Source organism: Haliaeetus leucocephalus, unplaced genomic scaffold, assembly GCF_000737465.1.
Source record: "Haliaeetus leucocephalus isolate CR32 unplaced genomic scaffold, Haliaeetus_leucocephalus-4.0 Scaffold13, whole genome shotgun sequence".
Lineage (NCBI taxonomy): Eukaryota > Metazoa > Chordata > Aves > Accipitriformes > Accipitridae > Haliaeetus > Haliaeetus leucocephalus.
Genome location: NW_010972449.1, coordinates 2,562,903 through 2,586,461, shown reverse-complemented (window position 1 = coordinate 2,586,461; position 23,559 = coordinate 2,562,903). Strand labels below are relative to the sequence as shown.

At 44.5% G+C, this 23,559-nt stretch overlaps 1 protein-coding gene across 6 annotated transcripts in view; it reads right to left on the bottom strand.

Annotated features, from left to right (window-relative positions):
• LOC104836302 (E3 ubiquitin-protein ligase RNF185) overlaps positions 1 to 23,559 on the bottom strand; it is a 46,665-nt gene that overhangs the window by 7,825 nt on the left and 15,281 nt on the right. For 4 of the 6 annotated variants that reach the window (XM_010574817.1, XM_010574808.1, XM_010574825.1 and 1 more), the window contains 7 exons: positions 21,111 to 21,210; positions 7,189 to 7,324; positions 5,807 to 5,916; positions 5,368 to 5,556; positions 4,802 to 4,907; positions 3,237 to 3,433; positions 2,324 to 2,510 (listed from right to left, as the gene is read on the bottom strand). In XM_010574817.1, coding sequence (XP_010573119.1) covers positions 2,324 to 2,510; positions 3,237 to 3,433; positions 4,802 to 4,907; positions 5,368 to 5,556; positions 5,807 to 5,916; positions 7,189 to 7,324; positions 21,111 to 21,210 — 1,025 coding nt within the window. Of the gene's footprint in view, positions 1 to 2,323; positions 2,511 to 3,236; positions 3,434 to 4,801; positions 4,908 to 5,367; positions 5,557 to 5,806; positions 5,917 to 7,188; positions 7,325 to 12,278; positions 12,614 to 21,110; positions 21,211 to 22,169; positions 22,243 to 23,559 lie in introns of those variants that run through there. The other 2 variants (XM_010574844.1, XM_010574853.1) reach the window with 2 other exon arrangements.

Genomic DNA, 23,559 nt, shown 5'->3' with positions numbered 1-23,559 from the left:
GCGATCTGCAGAAAACTGCATAAAATTTCTCCTTTCAGAATTCAGCAAAGACTCTGTACATGAAATAGAAACTACCTAAAGCTGACAGAGGATCATACCAAGAGATCGACAGCATCCCAGGAACCAGAGCTGAAGTCTCTATTTTAGGTAGCATAGGGCTGAGCATGTGTACAGGCTGTCAAAGCCCCTGAAGGCATCAGTTCCATACTTGTGCATGCCTCAAGTTCCCTTACAGAAAGTACTTGCCCAGCGTGATGCTCACATTTTGTACGCAGACCCTAGCCACTACATTCTGTATCAGCAAAGGAATCAACATTCACTTGCATCAGAAATCAAACCAAACAACCCAAAACTACATTACTACATGCTTTGGTTTTATGGGGACTCTGAAGCCTGATGGTTTCTGATGAGCTTATCAAACATACTCATGTGCAAGTGCAAGTGGAACTGGGGTGTACAGGCTGTTCAGTTAAGGCAGGAAGCCATTATTTTACCATGCTCCTTGGGAGCAGTGTATCGCTACCTGCAAGGAATGTCCCAGAATGGTGGCAAACACACAAATCCACCATAAACGTCAGGTGATAAGTTTCCTGGCTTTTGACATGGAAAGCTGTTTGCCTGTATCTAACTAGTTCCTGGCATTTTGCTGTGTTCTAGAGGTTTCTTTTAACCAGCTCTGCCTTGCTTGCATACAGTGCATGAGTGAGTAAAAAGGGTCCAAATTCTGATAAGCAGGTTTTCCTGGAAATCCTCTTCCCTTCAGCTGCTTAACTTGGACAGCTCTGTCTCCCTAAGATCTCCAGGTAAACTAAACAACCACCTTCTCTCTAGGAACAGGAGGAAACTATTCTGACCAGATACAGTACTTGTTGCATGAAAAACAGTCAATCTGAAGCTCAAGAAAGGTGTCACTTTTTTGCCTTGTACCCTTTAAAATAAAAAGCCTTTCAGAAAAACTCCAGAGCTGCAGTCCAGAACACAAGACCCAGTTATAGTATTTAGGAAGCTTATGAGCTCTTACAAACACTGTGGCACACTAGTTCTGTTTGGAACCATGGGACATAGCAAGGCTGATATAGGTGGAATACAAACGCATGGAATAAACACAACAGAAGCAAGAGTACAATATTCTTCTGCTCCCATCTGAAGTCAAGCATCCATATACAAGTAGCGAGCCAGGGAACACTACACATTTCAGCCAGGGACATGAAAGCCAGGAACATCTAATACCCAAAGATAAAGGGAAGTGAAGAGACAAAGACAAGACAAGGCTAAGTGGAATTCTTAAGCTGACATACCAGCAAAACCGAAACAAGTGTCATCATGAAACTCCAAGAGGGCAATTTTAACTCCCAGAGCATGCACCAGAACAGGATGGCTATCGGGTACTTTGAGCAGAAAAGAAATGCCTTTGTGCCATTAACTGTGGGGACGCAGATGACAAAAGCATGCGACAGAGGAAAGGTTCCGCTTACCTGGACCTGTTATTTCTCTATGAGCAGAGGAGAAGAGAAATATGCTCATTAGTATGGATCAAAAGCATTGGGTTTGTAGTACTGGCTCACCACCTCCCATGGAAGCATGAGATGAATATGGTGGCTGGACACCTGAAGTTTATACAGGTGTAAGGAGAGAGGTCTCATAATATGGTGAATAGCAATCTGAGTACTGAGCAGCTCACAGCACCTTAGTAAGGCAGAAGAAGCTGCCCCTGATGCTGTGAGGTATGCCAGGATAGGAGCTGCTGAAGCATCCCCACTCAAGACCAGAGAGCTTAAATACAAGAGAACTGCTATTAATGGAGATTTTAATTGTGAGAGTCATGCAAGACCTGACCACTACCACCACACTGACAAGCCATTTAGGCTCTGCTGGGGGTTCAGAGATGGTCACTACATCAGCCTGGCAAACCCTCAAGCATGCGACACTAAGGGTGGGTAAGAAATACTGTACTGGGGTTGAATGCACCTCTTCATAAGGAAGATGCTCTTAAGAGAAAGTGTAGCTTGTTCCCCATTCTCCCACCTCACCCAGGTAGCTGCTGTGACACAGGCACTCTGGAGCTCTAAGTCTAACTCAGGAGATGAGTATGTATGGCCAAGGTTGACATTCAAAAGGGACAAAGTCAAAACCGCCTGCAGCCAGAGACACTCATGGTCAAGGAATGAAACAGAGAAATGGATCTCACTGAGCAAACCAGGTGAGTGCCAAGACCGATCATATCAGCAGGGCAAAGGCCACCGAGACAGCGGCAAAGGATCCCGAGATAGGCAGACACTGCTGTAATCAAGGTAAATGATGAATGTTTGGGGACCTCCCTCACCTTGATTGCTTGTCCAAAAAATCCTTTTCCTAGTACTTCGCCATGAATCAGGTCACAGGGCCGGAAGATTTGCTGGGAGCAGCTAGAAGAAGAACGTAGGGATTCAGAACGACTGATGTCACGGCTCAGAAGGAGTGGTTCCTTTGGAGAACTGGGGCCAGGAGACTTAGAAATGCTGTTACTTCGCCTAGAAAACAAAGGAGACGGGAAGATCAGGGAAGCTGCTAGGAAACTTTTGGTCCAGCATATCCCATCATTAGCTCCTAAGGGACCAGTTTATAGATGTGCTTTGGTGCTTTTCATATCTCAAAAGCCAGATGCTCTCCCAGCACCATAGAAGCTCTTTACAAACCTAGAGCAGCTTCCAAATCAGAGCTGCCTAAGAATAACACATCTCCTGCATTGTCAGTCAGAAGTGGAGCTCTGTGAACAGGAGGAGGAAGCTGTGAAGATGCAGCACTTGCTATCTCTAAACAAATGTTAAAATACTGGTAAATGACTAAATGAGCAACTGAGTGCCCCAGCCTAGGAAGACAAGATTTTTCCCAAGTCCCAGGACTCAGCCATATTCCCTTTAGGGACATGTTCTTCCCCAGCCATTTAAGGGTGGTAAAAATCTGACCTTTACATTTTCTAACTGTAAAACTTAGTAGCTTTTCTATGTTAAAAGTAGAGGTCCTTATTTTTATTAAGGAAAGTTTGCCATCCTGAAAGGGAATGGAGAGAGTACATGTCAATAGCAGGATCTAAAGCTCTCAGCTGCTTCGCCAGTGGTTCCTACCAGGGCTCATATCAGAGCTGAGTCGTGTCTCTGCAGTCATTTGCAATCGCAAGGCCTAGGCACAGAGCAGCCCAGCCAGGTAGCACAGGGCAAAGGCAAGCTAGGTCAGAGGCAGAGCTTCCACGTCTTTACCTGAGGGAGCGCCGTCGGAGCGTTCCTTCCAGATTCTCCTTGATGTCCAGTGGAGAGAGGGAGCGTGGGGAAATGGGCGGCTTTATGTGGGTGGGGAGACGGGAGTCCAAACGAAGCCTGTCTAAGCGCTGCGAGACCGGGTCATGCTCTATCAGCAGCTGAAGTGTCTGGCTTGTCTTGCGAATCAGTTCCTCCACCTGAAATCAAACCAAAGGACAGGATGATAGCAGACAGGAGGAACACAAATGACAGGAGATAGAGAAGACACAGCAGAATGCCCCTCAGGAATGAGAGTAGAGAGTTCAGTGAGATCACTCCATAGTTGTGGTTTAGTTGCATGCACCACAGCTGTCTACCAGACATATCAAACTAGCAACATAGAAGTTCCTTATGCTATCCAAATCCTCTTCTTTCTGGTCAGCTACAAGTGACCTATACAAAAAAAGATGTGGACAGGCTGGAGACGGTCCAGAGGAGGGCCACAAAGATGATCAAAGGACTGGGAAGCCTGCCATATGAGGAAAGGCTGAGAGAACTGGCTTTGTTCAGCCTTGAGAAAAGAAGGCTTAGGGGAGACCTTATCACCATGTTCCAGTATTTAAAGGGTGGCTACAAAGAAGATCGAGACTCCCTTTTTACAAGGCATCGCATGGAAAAGACAGAATGGGTACAAGTTACTCCTGGGGAGATTCCAATCGGACACAAGAGGACAATTTTTCACAATAACAATCGGCCATTGGAATCATCTCTCCAGGAAAATGGTGGATTCCCCACATTGGAGACTTCTAAGATTTGGCTGGACACGGTGCTGGGCCATCTTGCCTAGTCTGTGCTTTTGCCAAGAAAGGTTGGACCAGATAACCCTTGAGGTCCCTTCCAACCTGGTATTCTGTGATTCTATGAAACAATTTTTTTTTTTTTCCTTCCCTAAGAAGTGTTCAAAAACTACACAAGCTTCCATCCTGAACAGTGCTGCAAAAAACAGCTTTGCAAAACCTACATGGATATTTATCTGAGAGATGTCTATTGTGCTCCTAATGTTCTCTTCAGCAGCAACAGTAAATAAAACCCTTGCATAGTGAAGGTAATGGTGGTCTCACTACACTCTTGCAGCATCACCTGATATCTGTATAAAGTATTTATTTGTAAATACCAAATCAAATACTTTTTTCGCAATGGGAAAAACTCATCCCTAGGATCAGCTGAGCCTTTGTCCATTAGCAAGTGCCTCTAAAAGCATCAGAACAGTGGACTTCACTAGCAATACATGAAGAGTCTTCACAGCCTCTCTGTCCTCTGAGATGTCATAGCCCTACACTTTTCTTATTACCTCCCTTCATATTTGAATGCTGCAAAATCAGAACTGCATCCTAATTGCATTTCCATCTGTTACATTTTCCTCTTCAGCCGGAAGGAGTAGCAAAGCTTGTCTTCACGTTTATTCCTACTGTGAGCATGAGTATAATGAACACACACTGTATGTAGGGGGGGAGAACAGTGCTGAGAAAGAGAAAAGCTATAGGAAGGCAGATGAGAAGGAGGCTTCAGAACAGAACTCTACCCACCTCCTCCACCTGTAATGTACGAATAGGAGCTCCATTAATCTCCAGGATACGATCTGCAGGGTGGATGGCGTTTCGGACATCTGGGCTGATGTGCATCCTGTTAACTCTAAACACGGGAATTATAGTGTGTGGAGGAAGTCAGTTTAGCCAAAATTATAAAAAAGATTTGATCTCTGATGCTTCCCTTCATATTGGTATTCTGAAATAAAACAATGCTAATCTACCAACACAGGTAGCTACCCTTAGACCAAGTGCTTAGGTCTGAGCTGATTTGGGGAGAGCTCTTCATTTGCCCAATGGCAAAAAATGTTAGTCCATTACAATTGGCCAAATGTTTTGCATTCAGTGAGGGAGACAGCACTGAGAAATAAAGTTATCAATTAAGGTCATCACAAGAAGCAAAACGGAGACCAGACACAAATGGCTATTAGTCAACATATGTCTCTGTTGTGCCAAGACAGATCCCCTCAGCAGTTAAAGCAGCTGGCAGGACAGCAGCGCTGCAGAATTTTTACCAGCTCCCTCTGCACAGACATGTACCTTGCACACAACCTTGTCATACTCACTCTTTCACCTGGACACCAGTGGCATAGCTGGAGCAGCCACCTTCAACAGACACGGAGAACCCCCTCTTGCCATCAGTAGCTGCCGGCATGGAAATGAGGGTCAGCGTATAAGGCAGCTGCTCACGCAGAGACTCAGTGGAGTGTTTTTCTATCATCGGTGTCAGCACAATCTGGTTATGGCATTTTCCACTAAAAGAAGTGAAGAAAGTCATTATGGCAGTATCCTAGCCCTCCCTGCCAAACTCACATTTCTAAGTTCTCTCATTGACCATAAGCTATAGTTTTTAATGCTTACACCATTCCCCCCTCCCTCCCTCAAAAGGCAGCTTCCTGGCATTCCTCAGTGTAGCATTCAGCTGAACCATGCTGAACCAGCTAAACATGGCTTACACATACAGCAGGGAGCAACTCTGTGGCAAAGTGTGCAGCTCCGTCTTACCAGTAGAGAGTGGAATGTTGCACGAGTGCGTAAGTGTCCCCATCTTCAATGATCACTTTGCAGCTCATACAAGCAAAGCACTCGGGGTGATACTTGTATTCGCCAGCCACCTACAGACAGAAAAGGGAGTAGCTTAGTAGGGCCAAAATCCATCAGCAGATGCGACTACTGCTTTCCTCTCCAATTAATGCGCTCATTCAGATCTCAAAGTCAAGTGGCAGTTTTTTGCTGGAGAGTTATATTAGCCCATTCTACCTTTCCTGAACCCCATCCTTGGCACCCTGTTTGCAAAACTTCTCTGAAACAAACACGTCAACATGCAAAGCAAAGCTTGCATCCCAGGAACATCTGCTATATTTGGCAGCTGCTCAACTATCAAAAATAGTTGGTAGTCTGCTGCAGAGTAGTAAACAAGATATTAAACCTTCCTGTTCAGTTGCTCTTGGCAAGATAACTAACGTTATGCCTGAATTAATAAAGCTGAAAGGGCTTTTTTTTTTGGCAAACAGGCAACGCACAAATTCAGATACTTTACCAGCCAGCTGACAGAAAAAAAAAAAAGGCGAGCTGAAACTGAGACAACAAAATACCTTTAAAGAATATTTTTATTCATTGATCTGTTTTTCAGTTTTCCTTATGAGAACTTCCCTTATTGACAGTATTTTGCAAAGACTTCTGCAAGCAATGAGAAATTGTCTGCACTTTTCTCAGTACTTCCCTTTGAGGTAGCAATCATACTACTGAGTACCATGCTGCTTTTATTTTGGCCCTAGAAAAACAATGGTTATGTTTCATTCTTGACAGTTTTAAAGGTTAAATATTTACAAGGTTGTGGCAAGAAGAGGAACATTTAGGTGAGCCCCATATTGTGCAGGCAGAGTTCAATGCTTCAAAGCAATTGAGGCTAACACTACTTCAAGACACCATCAGCCAGAAAACCACTCTGGCCACAGTCCAGGTGGGACTTGGATGGCAACCTTCCCCAAAGCCAGAACCTGCTGCTTATCCTGAGCTGAGAGGTTCAACTCTGCAGTGCAGTGGAAAATCACCCCATGGAGACACTGAGGCACTGTGCTACAGAAACAGAAGCGATGTCCCCTTAATCACCTTTCCACTTCTCATGCCTGTGCATTTCAGCACCTTACTTTCTTTGTTCATAAACTTCAGATCCTCACAACTCCCTCCTTTAGGAGCTACCTCCATTCAAAATTAATCTTTATCTAGAAGATGCCTCATTTCTAATCTCTGATTAGAGATTAGAGTAGCAAGGAGACTATTACCTTCAGTTTATTTGGTTATCTGAATAGATAGGACAACTCCCAACCAAGTTTGAGGAGTTGGAGGCAGGCATGTCCTGCCTCCAGGCAGGCAGGAGTCCTTACCATCACAGGTCCAGTCATCAGCAGAGAGCAGCCATGGCAAGATTCCCCAAACTTCCCCCAGTAGTCTTTGTGACAGTACAGCTTCCCGTCTTTCTCATAGTACCAGTTAGTGAGGGGATCCTGACATTCAGAGCACCTTGAAGGAAATAAAGGAACAAAGTTCCAGTTGGCAACAAGTCACAAATCAATAGAAAAGGTCATCTCCTGCATGGAGAAAACAGACATTCAGCAGCAGCTCACCACCAGCTCTTCTAATTATAGATATACTAAGGCCCTCCATTTCCCAATGCTTTTTCAACTGAAAATTAGCACCAAACCCAAGGTTTGTAAGGAGAGGTGGTATCAACCAACACAAAGGAAAAGACAAGCTTCCAAAGTTTAAAACAAATCCCATCCATTAATTAAAACACATCAGTAGGTTTACAAATTCTGCCTTATAGATTTTGCTCCTTTGAGTTGCCCAGCACACAGATAGCTCTGCTGTGTTTCTACTTAGTGTTTCTATAGTATCACACCATCTTGTGCCAGAGCACCTGTCTCCTCAGCCAGTTTTTCCTGGGGGGCCAGAGAGGCAGGATGCACTTCCCTATAAAACACAAAGCCAGTTTTGCACCAATCTTTGTGGAAAGCCTTTCTATTCTTCTGTAAGTAGACCTCTCCCAAAAGGTCAACCACAGCACTATCCATTTGAGGGAGAGTCTTCAAAGCAGTTCATCCTTTGAGCTCCATATACTTACTGCATCCACCAATTAACTGTGATGAAAGTCCTCCACCCCTCCACACCAATTGCTCTCCCTTTCCTTCTGCTGCTGACAGTGCATGAGAATAAAAACCCACAACCAACCAAAAAACCCCAAACAAAACAATTTCTCTAATTTAATGAAGAGAGTCTCAAAATCCTTCATGTATCCGTGTCAGCTCCCATTTCAACAAGCAACCTTATTAATCCTCTATCTACATCCCCTCCAAGAAACAAAAAAACCTCCTCCCCTAAAAAAAAAACCAAGGAAAAAGATGCAGCAATTATATTGCAGATATCATTTTAGCAAATCACAAGCAGAATCCAGATCTTCAGGCTTCCTGAACACAAAATAATCCTGCCTCAGCAGGATGCACCGGGCAAGGGAGTTTATAACTTCTGCAGCATGGAGGTGTGACTTAATGGAGAGATAAGGCACAGACAGCAGTTGCATCACTAAAGATTATTCCATTAGCCCTGGGCAGCACGTTCTCAGACTTTAAAAAGGAAAATTAGTCTGGTATTGGCCATTTCCGAGTGCAGAATCCAAGGCAGGTTAGCCACCAATAACTGGTTCAAAGAAACACCCAAGGATCAATGTCATCATCAGTATGATGCTTTCCCAAAGGTGCAAGGAAGATTTTCTCCTGCCCCTTATCCCAACGACTGTCTCGGTTAGTACACTGGAGGGGAACCCATCGCACTGGCATGGGGGTTTAGGTGGGCGCGTGCCCTCCTTGGACAGCAGGTCTCTCTACAGCACCAAATGCACTGAAGTCAGCCAGTGGCAGCGCAGGTGAACTTTTACATGCTCCCAGCTCTAAGATGAGAGCTACTGTTGACTTCACCTTTCACAAGCTTCCTGAAAACTTATTTGTGCCAGAGACATTCCTTGTAAACTCCACCAGCTTGTAATGAGCGCGATGATATGTGAGGCTGGTCGTGTTCCAACACGGAGAGAGTTATTTTCTCCAGCTCAAGAGACTGCAAAGCAACAAGGTGAAGCTGCTTGTAAGCAGCCTATGGTTTTAGGGGAAAACACACCTCATGAGGTATTTAGTGCCGTACCCTACCCTCAGGAAAACTGCTCCTTCTAATGTATTTGGCTTTTATAGCATTTGTTCTTCCAGCTGAGGAGCTCCATATCCTGCCCCCCCACCGCCCCTTCCTCAGTGATGGGAAAGAACTCCAGCACGTGCAACAGGCCCTGCCAATGTTGTCTGAGGCAGGGGGGAGCAGTAACTTAACATTGCTATACATGCTGCATGCATCATTACAGCCTCAGCCTTGGGGCACTGTCATGGTTACACCCCACTCATGGTATGCAAGAGACCTAGAGGGCATTGCAATGCATTTTGCCTTCAACCACTAGCCTTTGGCTTCCATTTGCAGTAAATACCCCATGCTGAATGATCAAGTAGGTGAGTGGGAGGGAGAAAAGAGCAAGTGGAGACTAACAGCAAAGATTTCTATCACCTTGTGGCAGGAACATCTGGCTCAGCATGGGCAAATCAGATCCCTCAGACTTATCCTAATTCTGCGTGCATGCCTGTACCAGTGCGTGCTCCAAAAGTGATTACATCTTCAAACAGGGAGCTGTGACCAGACCTGCGCTTGGGATGCAGACAGCAATACTGGAGACTGCTCCACCAGGACTTCAAGACCTGGCCTTCTGTCTAAGTTCTCTCCAAGTAGGTGAGTTATTTATTTATTTGTTTTTAAGCACAACACCTTCCTTTCCTCACCCCTCTTCAATTTCACCTTCAACCACTCCTTTTTCTCCCTAAGAAAATGTAGACTTTCTGCAAAAGCAACACAACTGCACTTCTGTTTAGATAGGCTCCAGAGGATCATGTATGCTTGTCTTCCCTTTACCTTTCCTCTACTCCTTCATGGTTTGATTCCAACCTTACAGCACTTTGATTAGTTTGCTTCCATCCGGAAATAAGCACTGGTATCTAATTTGCAACACACCCAATAGCAAAATGAAGGTGAGGGGGTGGAGCCAGCAAGCAGTCAATTCTTTGCTGTGCAATTAAACAAATCTGGGCAGGACAAGTTTGCAGCTTAAGGCTCAGAACCCCACCCAGGGCAATGAGGCAACAGGAACTAAGCAACCAGCCCCAGAGAGGCTAAATGCTGGTAATGGGTCTAACTGGCTACTTTGTTAATCACTGACAGCAAGAGTACAGACATGGCTATGGCCCATATGGCCAAGCAGCACCTTCTATTATTTACCGTGCATTCTGTAGTGTAGAAAAGGCTTTAGATTTGTCAGGTGTGGAGAACTGGCTGACAGCACACAGGTATAGTTTCAAGACCTGTTTCAACTGTTCCAGTGCCTTCACCCAAATGATAAAGGCATCACGTGATTGTTCCACATGACTGTCATTGAAGAGATACGTCAGAATTTTATCACAGAAGATACAAGAATTACCACTCCTTCCTTTCCCTCCTCACTAGAGCACATGGCGTTGCATTGCTGCCATTGCCAGAGCTCATGTCAGCCAAGACAGGAATACAATTACTTCTACAGGTATTAAGCAAGCTAATCTTTGCCGGTCACTACAACCAAAAGAAAGGAAGATTTCTTGCTCCTCTGTCTTTTATAGTTTAGAAACCACTGATCTTCTCCTAGATGATTTGCTATTCTTATTACAGAGTAACAAAGCATGGTAATCAAGTTTCTCGGAGGAGGGGCAACAGCCATACCTGACGTGTTTCCTCTTGCTGCCCAGCCACCATTTTCAGAGCTGCAGAGCCGCAGAGCCCTGCTCCGATTATACAGTCCCATACATTATGATTCTTTGCTTCCCAGCCTTGGCTATAAAGAATAAATTAATCTGCCTCCCATAACCATCCTCCAGGAACCCCAGGCAGCATGTGGGTGCAGTGTTCAGCCCTGATGCTCTGCAGCACAGCAGGTGCAGAAAGAGTTCACAAATCGCTGCTTGATGGCTACTTGTTTTTGTGGGGGGTGGTAGGAGGATCAGGTCACAACAGGTAACCAGCCCGGTTTTCAGCGAGATGGGAGATTCAATTGATGTGGCATCTCTTTTACATCTAAATGAAAGCCAATACCCTAATGGAAGCAAAGACTTCCCTGGCACTGAAGAGACAGATCCCTTTGAGAAGGGCTCATTAATAAAATGCACCCCTCACACACACTGTCAGGCTAGATCAGTTAACGCTAGACAGGCTCAAAAGAGCTGTGGTTCCAATTCTGCAGGCAGAACTGGGGAGAGGACAGTCATGCAGATGGAAAGCTGCGGAATAAAACATAACCCCAGCCCGTAGCTAACCCAAAGGCTTCTTACCCGGACTTAGCAGAAGTGTGTGCACGGGCTACATAGAAGACACTAGACAGGGAAGAACAGATGCTAGAGACTAAGACGACGGAGTGTTTAAGCTCTGACTATGCAAAACGACTTCCACACACTTAGGAGAAGGTGTATCTATGGCTTAGCATGATGCCTTCCACATATTACAAATAACGAATGTCTGCTCACTTTCTTTCTGCTGAAAGCGGATGCTGTTTCAGAAAGTTGCCTAAGGAAGCTTAGCAATTGTGTGGCAGTATTTACTCCTATGCTAGACTGTTTTAACAAAAGGCTTCTTACTCCCAAATCACTACAAAAGTGTTTGCAGGAACAGGATCAATAATGAGCAAATCCGAGTGTAGGGGATAGGAGGGAGACAATGAAACTGCAAGCTGTGCCTTTCCCCATCCATTCACCTTATCAGCACATCAGCGCCAGTCACCATCCTGGCTGCGTTCAGCCCCACTAACAGTTTTCACTGTGGAGATGCAACGCAATCACAGTGAGTGGCTGCTCGTCCCTAGTTACCTGCAAAGTACTTGATTTCTTTTCTGAAACAAGATTACTGCGCTGCCTTGCTGCAGATTACATCACCTTCTTGAACTCACAACAGCAGCACCTCACCTCACCCTGCGCTATGCCCAAGCTCAAGTAGCTTTGTAAGAGACATAAGCAGCAGCAGCCACCGTAATCTTGTTCCTCTGGCAGTGGAGCAAAGCACAGGGGCATGGGGTAAAGCGGCACAGGTAGTGTTGCCCTGAAAGGGAGCCTGCTTGCCTGGGCTACGCAGATGCTGCCTCATGACACAGGTGCCATTCCCTTGTACCAGAGAGCTGTGAAGAGGCTGGTAATAAGAATCTTCCCCATCGCCTCCTCAAAGCAAGACAGGAACGCAGTTTGGGACTGGCTGTTCCCTGCACACAAGCACTGGACCTCATTCTTCACGCCTCGCATGCTAACTGCTTAGGATAGCATTACAGGGGGTAAAACGACACTTTGAAGATCCACTGCTAATCCTGCGCAAGACTTACCGAAAGGGATCCTTGGGAGCGAAGTAAGCTGGGGCAGACAGGTAACTTCCCATCTTCAACACTGGATAAACCGGCTCAGCCACAAACTTGTCCAACTGCCTCTGAACAGCTCTGTTCTGCCAACATGGCAGCAGCCAGTGCTCATTTAATCTTGCGCTGATTCAGATACTTCACCTCTCTTTGAAGCTGCCCAAGGAATGCCAGGTCTTTCGGCTGCTCCTTCCTTTTCAGATTTTTCCTGGCTCCCATGGCTATAACCATCTTCTCCCGCACTCAGTGGCAGCGGCACCCTTGGGAAGGATAGAATAACTGCTAACTGGGCTGGTTGGACATGCTTCTGCAATAGCTCTTGCAAGCTCTGCTGCCTGCTAACTATTGTCAAGTTTTCCCTTCTCTGGACCCACCCAAGGGTGGGAGGAGAGGAGGAGCGATTGCAGGAGGACAGCCTGTGGCTACAGAGGCTGAAAAAGCTCTACTTCTTCACAAGGGGTGGAGCTCAGATCCGAAAGAGGGGCTGCGTTAGCAAGTGCTGAAAGATAGCAGCTTTTGCCAAAGAGCCAAAGCGCAACGAGAAACTACTCTTTGCAGCGGTGGCACGTTCTGATGGGGAAGTCAAGGCAGGCAGAGGGTCTGATGAAGACAACTAGCCACGTCTCCAAACACGTCACATGAACGTTTGCTACATACCTTCCTAAATCCCTCACAGTGAGGGGGGTTACACTACCTTCACACAAACGACAATCTTTTCATCCTCTCGCAGGAGGTAGCTCACAGTGTGCTTCATCCAAGGAAAAATAACTTTCTTTCCAACACGGTTTTAACCGAGATCATTGCAATCATTTAACCTAATCTTCATCTCCTGAATGGAAGCTGAGAGGCATAAATCAGCATGGAGGAGTACTCTCTCCTCCTCGCAGCACATGTAGTTATATCATTTTGCCTGCTCTGAAGCCAAGCATGATCTCTAGTGGCCTAATCAGCTAAAGCTGTTTGCAAGACACTCAGAAATGCAACAAACATACGCTGCTGCACCGAGCCCTCCCATTTTTGTACAGTCAGCAAAGCCTGGCGTGCCTGAACACAGCCTGAAAATCATGCTGTATTCCAGAGGCAAGAGTACTCAAATGTGCTTTTACTGGAGATGCTCGTCTCAGCTGGCATATTGTTCAAGGGACGCTTGGGGCTGGGACGAGGCAGTCTTGGCTGCAGATTTGACAGCTGCTGCTCACTGTTGAAGTAAGCAGAAAGCCAGGCAGCCTTTTGCGTTGTTTGGGTTTTTTTTGTTTTTGGTTTTTTTTTTTTACTTTTAATAAGCATCCATCTTTCTGGGGGAAAAAAAAAAAAATCATAATTTTCACCCGTTCAGTGCAGCTTCTAAGCCCGGCTGTAAAAGTGCAGTGAAGCCTAGTGCTGCAGGGCCCGATGTGGTTGTCAATTCCAGCACGGGCCTAATTCCTTCTGACATTTCACACAGCTCTACTGGAAGCAGCAACACGGTGAGTCTGTGTCTAGGAATGCACTCTGGTCTCCCACATTCTCTATATGTTGCGTGCTGAAAATGGGCCAGTGCTCACAATCCAACGCTTCCCTGGCTATCAGCATCACCCCACAACACAGACATACCTCCAGCACATCGCAGAGCCCCTTCCCTCCCCAGTATCACCTACAGACAAAAGCTTTTCCCCACAATTCTGCTGCCATGGGCTGAACTCCCTCCAAGGGGGATTCCACGTGACCTCATAAATCCCAACTCTTCAGACAAAACCTTTGAAGATTTGATCCACAGATGCGATAAGCAGCCAGCTAGTCTGTGAATGAAGCCAGCAGATAAAGCCTAACTTCAAAGTAATAAAAACCACCCAGACAGCTAAGCAACTGGGAAGGGATTTTGTTTGAGACTTCCTTAAAGCCAAAGGACACATAGTCAAATGTCTATTTAAACAGGAAACATCTTATCAAAATGATTTTACTTTTGCAGCAAGCCCCAGCAGCAGCCAGTAAGTTACTTTTTCCTACACAGAATTCTCTTGTTACTTCTTGCCTTTTTTATTGTTTCTACAACCTATTTGAGAACACAATAGCTCTGATAAAAGGGCTCTGGAAAAGGTGTTAATGTGTTCATACATTCTAGATCTGAATTCCTGCCAGAATGACTGCACTTCAAAAAATGCTGATGAACAGGTGGGGGGGGGGGGGGGGGGGGACACCTTTTCCATGTAATTTTACTGATACCATCTCTGAGGGCCAAAATGCACTGAAGCAAATTTCTTTTTCACCAGCTGAAGTCAGTTATCAGCATCTTCTCTCTTGCAAATGCTGACAGCATTTCCACTACAAACATGTACCCATCACAGGGAGTTGCTTTCCTTACTATGGTTTAGAATTGTACTGTAATTTTTGCCAGAAAGAAGCCTGAAAAATACAACTAGCAAATAAAAAGGAAGAAATGAAAAACCTTGACAATGACTTAACATGAAATTTATTGCAAATTGAGTCGCAGCCATTACAGTTTTATACCCACAGAAATGCATCACATAGCTATTGTGATATTCAAGTGATTAATATCTTAAAACAGCTGGGGTTAGGCTGCACATCTAGACACCCTCTTTACCACATAGTTCATGCTGTCCAATAGCATGTCTACAGACAGATGTATTGCTCAGCATATCTACCAGCCCTAAGATACACAAATTTATCCTGGCACAGACAGGCACTTTGGTATGTGTGGGACTGGTATAAGCTGGGGAAGAGGCATCTGCTTGATGCCTTAAGAATCTGCAGCAACTCTTTGTTTCAGCATGGGCGCAGTTTGGAGGCATTCCAAATACTTCAGTCCAATCCCAACACCTCATTGTATTTCCAAGGCACTTACACATAACATGTGCTTCGCTGCTGTTGAAAGACAGAGTCAGCTCCTGACATCAGCTACTGAAACTAATACCGTTTTGATATGCACATACCTCTGAGTGAAAGCTCTTGCACATAGCTCTTGAGTAAACTAAAACGAACAGTGAAGCGAAGCCCATGTCCTTCACTGCACCTTACTTCTAAGCAGCAGCAGAACTTCAGACCAACACAGTGATGCCTTCTCGATACCTAACATCAGTAAGCACAACATTAGGATGGAGATAGATTTTTGTCTCCACCATACTTGCCTAATGGCTGCAGACCTCCCGAATACATGTAGGCTGAGAAGCAAGCCAAAGAAATTAAACCTATTGAAACTTCACAGATTATATACGGTTTTGGAAGCAGTGACTTCTGATCTGTAAATGCAGCACATCTGGCAATAAGACCGGCACTTACACCACTGCACCTTCACTCACTTCCTAACTTGCTGCTGTTGTCTGTGCAGGCTGCTAAACTCCTCAGGGAAGGATCCTGTCTCACTCTTGTGGAAAGCCTACCACATACTGGGCTGTGTGAGTAATTCTAATTGCCTTGATATAGTAATGCTCTGATAACAATGCCCTAAAGGACAAGCTGCGCAAGTCAACTGAAAAAAAAGTTAGGACTGGAATGCCCAACTACTCCTTAAATATAAAGGGTCATCATGATGTCCTGTAGCTGATATAGATTCCCCTGAGGAATGTGGCTGCTTCCACCTGCAAAGTGCTTCACTGCTCCCTTGCATTTTTAAACTCCTGAACAGCCCTGGCAATGTGTACAAACAGGCACTTAGCAACTATTTCTCCCTAAATCTGATAGCGAGCTGTTGAATTTCAATGCTGATAGAGACATCATCAGAGAGACATTCCCAGGAGTCTGCAGGATTAGTGGAGAAGAGCTCTCACCTCTGAGGCCCTATCATTAGCTTTCTGTAACTGCCAGAAACCCGAGAAGACAGGGAAGAAGAGGAGATTCTTGTTTCCTGCTTCTACCATAATTCAGCTGCCTTTTGTTACTACTGATCTTTCCCCTGCTCTCAAATTCAGCTGCTGTGTATACAAACCTGACTGTGTTCACAGCTGAAAAGCTAAAGGAAGATTCAAAGCATCAAACATCCCCACATTTCAAATTCATCTTAATACACACCTTTGCCTACATCTTTGTCAACATTTGTACATTTGAGCTTCGTATTCTGTCGCTGTAGATCTATTTGTCCTGTTGCCTATGGGGAGGAAGCAGCTTTTGGAAAACGAAAGCCTGTGCCAAACAGTTTGAACCAACAGAAGTGATCCAAAGTCTAGAAAACACAGTCCATGAGAAAAAGCTAGGTCCAGGGCTTCTTCAGTCTATGAGAGACTGATGGGAGACACGACTGCTGCTTTCAAACAGGAAAAGGTTACTTGACTAACAGAAGGAGGAAAAAAAAGGTTCTTTTCCACATCCATTGTGAAAGTGACTAGAAGAAGTTGGTTTAAATTGCAACAAGGGGAATTTCTGAAGGTAGTAGACAGAAGCTTCTAACACTAAGGATAATTAAGTGCTAGTAGACTTAGTCTGGGAGACCAAAAACCTACAGTGATGGGAGATTGTTAGGTGATCAGTTTCTTGATCATTCCTAAGCCATAGAAATTACTTCCTTCAAACCCAAGTGGAAGCTTAGTAGATATCCTAAGAACCACAGAAAACAGATGTAGAAAATACCCTCAGAAATCATCTAGTTTATCCTGCAACCCCCAAAACAGGTTTAACTATATACATTCTTCACGTTTGCCTGGCTTGCCTTCCCCTGCCCCCAAATGTAAAAAGAATCAAAGTGATTCACCAAGTTTTGCTGAGCAAAAAATACTTCTATAGCACACAAAATATGCCATTCAGTATAGAAAAATCACATCTTTGTAAGACAATCAAATTACTAGAGTTGGCAAATTAATAGTGGTTCTCTTTCTGCTCAGTAGCCCGGAGCTTAGGGCATCCCCTCGATGCATGGATAGCTAATCCAGTTCTGTTTTCTGACCACGGACAATTGTCACGCTGCAGAGTGCACAACGGGTGGGCAACGAGGGATTCTGGGAAGAATCTACTTTTAACCTTGTTCCACTACCGAGAAACAGTCAGAAGGAGAATTTGTTTCAAATTCACTTCAGAATACCAGTAGGAGACGGAGCCAGGAGTTCTTCTGCACTCTGCCAAGACTGTTCCATTTTTTCAAAGTATTCATTTAGAGAGAACAGCCTTCTGGTGGTTACAACACTCTGCCTTTTAGTTTCTAGCTCCAGTAAAGGTTAACAGAAACTGAAACAGAGTAACACATTCAAAAAGAGTGCAAGCACCTGAATCCTAAACAATCTGTCAGGTGAATTGATTTAACTCTAGGTAATAATTTAAACAAATACATTTTTATTACTTTAGATTTTTTTACAAGTGTAAACAGTCTCTTAACTATTTCAAGACCATATTTAATTTTAGCCAACATCACCTATTGGAAAGTCAACTTACTGCTTGCAATTACTTAAATATAATAATGTAATCCCTGATCAGTATAAAGAGATTTAATATATATTTAGTCAGATATCAAAAGGTTACACTTTTCAGTCATACAGTTGTTTATATTATTAAGTTGGCAGCAACCTATTTCATAATATAATTTAAAAAAATATACAGAAAGCCATGATAATTTTTCCTGAGGTCAAGCTACATTGTGTATGCATAAAAATCTGGTGTATTAAGCAAAAAGGAAATATTTGTCCAAACTGAACAAATAGTTTCTGATCACCATCATCTCCAGTGCTTTAGACCTACTAATGAAAAATTTTGGATTCATACAAAAATTCCCTGCCTTCCTTTCCTCTTCCAGAAAAAGGAAGATGAGCTTTTCTGCTCTTCAGACTCCTGATGATTTTTCAGCTTTAAATTAACTGGTTTTGGTATAAACTAAAGAGTATATTTTTAAATCTGTAATTGTAAAATCATCAGTAATCCATCACCTTCAGTAACTTTTGTTATAAGATACACTATGAACAATTTTAATCTGATGCGGTGGATTTGCCTTTTGTTTTGAGATTTCTGCAGCAAGCCTGTGTTGCTTGGCTACCTAAATTAGATTTATTTTATAGACCATAGTAATATACATCCTCTGTTATTTCATGGTTAGGAAGGAACTGAACCTCAGCTGTCTTCCTTCCTATAAAGTTCTTAAGCACCCCGCTACAGCAGGAATTCCTACCACCATTTCCAATAATTTTCTTCATAGGGATCCAAAAGCATTTTCCACCTGGATGTATTCAACAGGCTTGATCTGAATTAATGGTTTTCAAATAATCAAAACTGGATTTTTAACAAATACTGTGCCCTTAAGATTAAACCATGCAGCTATATCTGGGTCTTCTCATCCCATCCTACTCCAGTTCAAATATGCAATATCCCCACAGAAAGAGGGAATTGTCTTTAATTTCATTTGTCTTTATCTGTGGAAAAAAAAAGGCCCCAACAATGGACATCAAAAGACCAGGTATCAATACTTTATTCAAAGGTATAACTCAGGGCAGTATCTTCTATTTTGTAATATGGAAAAAAGTCAGACTGAAAGCAGTATGAGCAGCATGCTCTAGCTCAAAAAAAGCTCTTCCAATAATCCCCTTAGGTAAAAGTGATCCAGACCTAGGAAAAAGATACCTTGCCACTTCTTTCTTTCCCTTTCTTAGTGTAGCGTTTGAAGTTCTGTGCAACGTAAGTTCCAATCCAGTGGGACTGCATTATCAGGGAAAAGCAACAACCTTTGAAAAGCGTATGCTATCTCAACAGAATTCAGAGGCCAAAAGTACATTCAGAGTTAATTCACAACAGACATTGTGACAGAAACATCTAAGAAACTTCCTCAGCCAGATCCAAGCCTAAGGACCAGCTGGCCAAAGAACAGTTTAAAATATCCAAGATACATGAATTGGGATTTGCTTGTCCCTCCAGCCACAGCAGAGAAAATACAGGTTTCAGAGACAAAGCTCCTGTACATGCAGATTGAGGAAGGAGGGAAGTGACAAAAAACTTAAATCCTCAGAGACACGCATGTACGTCAGCTACTGCCAGTGCCAAGCATGATCAGCAGCCTAGCCTGACCAAGAATAAACAGAGCTAACGAGCCTGGAGCAGTGCCAATCAGCATTAGAGAAATTATGTGCCAGGCCAGGGAGTCAGCTAATCCACAGGAAGACTGTAAAAAACACTCCACAAGAGTGGCCGGAACTCACAGCTACCAGCTGCCAAAGGCTCCTACCCTTAGAGGCTTTTTAAAGTTTGGCTTTGGGATATCAAGCACAAGACTGCTGCTCAGCATGGCTTAGGGATAACAGAAGAAAAGGGGGAACAGAGTGCAAACTGGAAATTTGTTTTCTTGTACAGTCCTACCCTGGAACTAGGAAAAACGGAAGGGCAGCTTCCTTTACTGCAGGTTCCAATTGTTCATTCAGCATGGCAGCTTAGATGGGTGCTGGAGCTAGCCAAAAGCACAGTGCATAAGAGAACCGCATCAGCAACTGCAAAAAGTCATTACACACCTCAGGACAAAAGTTGGCGTCTTTGCTTGTATAAAACAAACAAAAAAAACCCCACCAAACTTCCATTATACAATATTACTCATGATATCAAATTCTCTGTAAAGTGTCATAAGGGCAGGATTTGCCTCAAGCTCAGCTGTTATCCACCTCGACAGCCCCAATAGCAAGAAGCACCAAGACATTTGCAAATCAAGACCTGCAACAGAAATACATTCAAAGTCAAGAAAGAAAGACTTACTAGCACACACAGATTTGGGTTTGGCTACTGGCAGAATCTAGGGAAACTCAACAACAGGATACTAGTTCTTTAAGGAGGAGAAGAGAAAACCAGGATTAAGACAAGCTGACTCAATATAGCTAAACATGAATACTCAAACCAATAGAAACCCAAAAGACTGGGATCTGTAGTGATATAAAGCTGTAATTGTGATTATTAACATGTCATTGTACCTAACAGCAATTTCCACGTCAACAGAGCTAGCACTGCTTTGGCAGCATGATGATATGGCTTTTTTTGTTGGTTTGTTTTTTTTGGTTTTTTTTTTTTTAAATACACCAATAACCATAATCCTCACTTCAGCAAAGTTGGGGTATTTTGTTGCGGTTTTTTGGTTCACCAGGACAGTAGATGCCTATCTTGGCACAGCAAACATTCCTCCAAAGCCACACTTTGGCTTCCTTTTCCCCTACTTGCTTTGACAGTATCCAAAACATTAGTCTCTCCAGATTCAAGCCAACACAGAAGCCAGTAGAAGCTGCAGGTACTCAACCCCTCTCAAAAATACAGGCCCCTTCAGAAATGTGATTCTGGAGCATGAAAGCTGAACCGAGTATTCCTGAAACACCAACGAAAGGCATTACTCCTACCACCAGGAAGAAAAGCATGTCAGAGATCCCTTTTTGTCCTTGCCGACAGCAACATTATCTGACAGATTTCATAAGTTTGTAAGTCTTACTAGTCTGAAAAGGAGAGAAAGCAAAAGGCAAGATCTCCTTCCCCCATATCAGCAGTTTCCCCCAACACCCTGATATCTCCCTTGTACCTACCACATATGGAAAAAGCAACAGGCTATCTAAATTGCCTGGGCACTGCTTTGGAATGCAGCTGAAGACAAATGTGCAACCCATGGCTTCTGCCACCACCAGTAAATCAGAGCTTTCATTTGTACTTTATCTGTATTCCTGTATGCGTTTGCGTCAGCATGGCAACACTTTGCCAGGCAGTGTCAGACCGCTATTGGGACCGAAAGTCAGTTCCAGAGTGCTACTGCAAGCGCTCAAGTACAGCCACAAACAAAAGCACACAACGGCTCTGCAAGATGGTACTTATCCACCAGGTTCCAAGCCAGCTGAACACCACAAGGAGAGTTCAATGGGCTAAAAGTTTACCTACCGGAAACAGGAAATATGCCAAGCTTCGTTAACAGTCTTGTAGAGGCGCTGACCTGCAGCAATGCTGTCCCCGCATCCTAGACATCTCCAGACTTCTTCACCTGCATGCAGGAATAAAGTGACATACAGCAACCATTTTACATCAGAGAAAACAAGGATTGCTGCATCCCTGATAAAGAGCAACCTTAAATTATATAACTGACAGCAAAGCCTTCATACACAGAAAGTTAAGGCAATATGAGGCAGTCAGTGGAGTTCCTAAATCGAACTTTGACATCTCACATATATTTTCTTTTTTTTTTTCCTCCAGACATAACACCACCCTCAGCTCCTTCACATTCTGCAGAAGGAAGCAATATGACTTTTCACAGAAAACAGGTCATTTACAGCTATGCTAGCCTTCAGAGCAGAGATTTCAGGATTGCAGACTAGTCTACTGTAACAGTTCCCACAGAGAACCGTGCTAGGCCAGGAAGCCACGCTATTAATTTCCCCCATGCCACTGACTCAGCACATAACGCTTGCACTTATTTGTATAATTAACTGGATTTCCCAGAACTGAAAGAAAGGAAAGAAAACTTTATTCAGTAGAGAACAACCTGACTACCAGGAAGGAATTACACACTTGAATGAATATTCCTGTAGAGACTGTACAGCCAACACCAGAGAACCGTCACACTTAGGAAGACGCGTTGATGCTACTGGCCTATTGCCCTTTCAGAAAATACTTGTAATAGTTATAATATAGTTACAATAGTTTCTGCTAGAACTGCCATTAAGCCCCAGAGAGACCTTGTTATTTAGATGCACGCAAGCTAGGAAAAACAGTATGAAAACTCGTGCACAAAGAGCATTTGGCACACAGATAAATGCTACCCAAAATCCAAACAACTGTGCGGGTGTATTAAAGAGCCAAGGATCTGGGTGAGCACAGGATGGCGCAAGGAACTTATTACATAGGTGGGCAGATCTCAAACCTGTTTCCTGCTGCTACCAAAAGTTTACTTGCGGTAAGGTTGCATAAGGAAAGAAGTGCGATTAGAGAAGGAAAACCACTAACCACGGACTTCCATTTTCCAAAGAACGTTAAAACTCGATAGTTGCTCAGGCAAGTTGATACCAAAGTTAAATTCCTTGAAATGACACAGAACAGAAACCATCAGCCTTCTATGCACTTTTATGCCACTGTGTAGGTCAATGACAAGGTTTAAAACTAACCAAGGTGAAGATTTCTTTGTATGTTTTACACAAATAGCTATTTCAGAGAGAAAACTTGTTGCTCAACCAGGAGCAAGCACCACCCTCACCAGCAGAACGGCAGTACCCACAAAGGTCGCCATGCAGACTATAGAGCTAGAGAGGATTCATTCAAATGTGATATTTAGTGTAAGTTGCTGCTTCAGTACCCAGCTAAGCACCAGCTCCACACCTGGGAATTTGTCCACGTCCTCCTGCTATCTGGAACACCGAGAACGGCACCTGACCGCAGATCAGTACAACAGGGTAAAGGTTAGGAGAAACATGGAAAAAGCTGGCACTACCCACGTTCTTCTACATAGCAAATTGCTTTTCAGCACACCAAACACGCTTGGAAATAAAAGGCAAAGCCACGTGTGCCTGTGCCTCAATGCACGGGCAGCCAACGCTCTCCTCTCCGAGCAGCGCAAGCCCTAGATTGAAGTCAGCTGAACTTCTGGAATTGCTGCCACGCTACAGGCCAAAAAAGCCTGCAAACCAGACATCCTGCAGCTCCATCTCCTCCCGTTCGGTGCCACGAGCGCAAGATGCAAATGTGAATACAGGCAGTGGATCCTATCTGAAGGAATTTCACGAGTACACCACGGCTGACGAAAAGCAACAGATGGATACTCCTCTGCAATGATCACACCGAGATTTACCCATCGGCTTCTGAACTCCAGGTAGCAGTCAACCTTACTTTTAGCTGCAGTGCTTTAAGTGCACCCAGAAAGGCCGATAAGCTCACAAACGGAAACGAACAGTCCTATATTCAACCGAAATGGGTTAAGTATCCAGGAGAAGCGACGGAAACGAAAAAAAAAAACCAAAAACCAAAAAAACCAGAGCAGGAAATAGCGCGAAGGAAAAGCAAACGGACATCATCAATGTAACAGGTCTGTCGAGTCCCCCAGGGCGGGAGGAATGTCCCAGAGGGGGCCACCGAGGAAAACCGGCAGCTCCTCCAGCACCGGCCAGCCGACCCTCGCCGGGGAAGGCGGCACCGGGTCAGCGACGAGGCCGAGGGCGACCAGCCGGCCCCACCGGGCAACCGCCTTAAAGGATGCCGCGCCCGGTAGCCGGCCGCCCCCCCCCGGGGCGGGAAAGCACGGCGCAGCCCGAGAGCCGAGCCGGGGCGCAGGTTCAGGGCAACCGGCGGCCCCGCGGGCGAGGGTCCGTCGTCGCCCACCCCCCCCCCCCCCACCCAGCCCCTC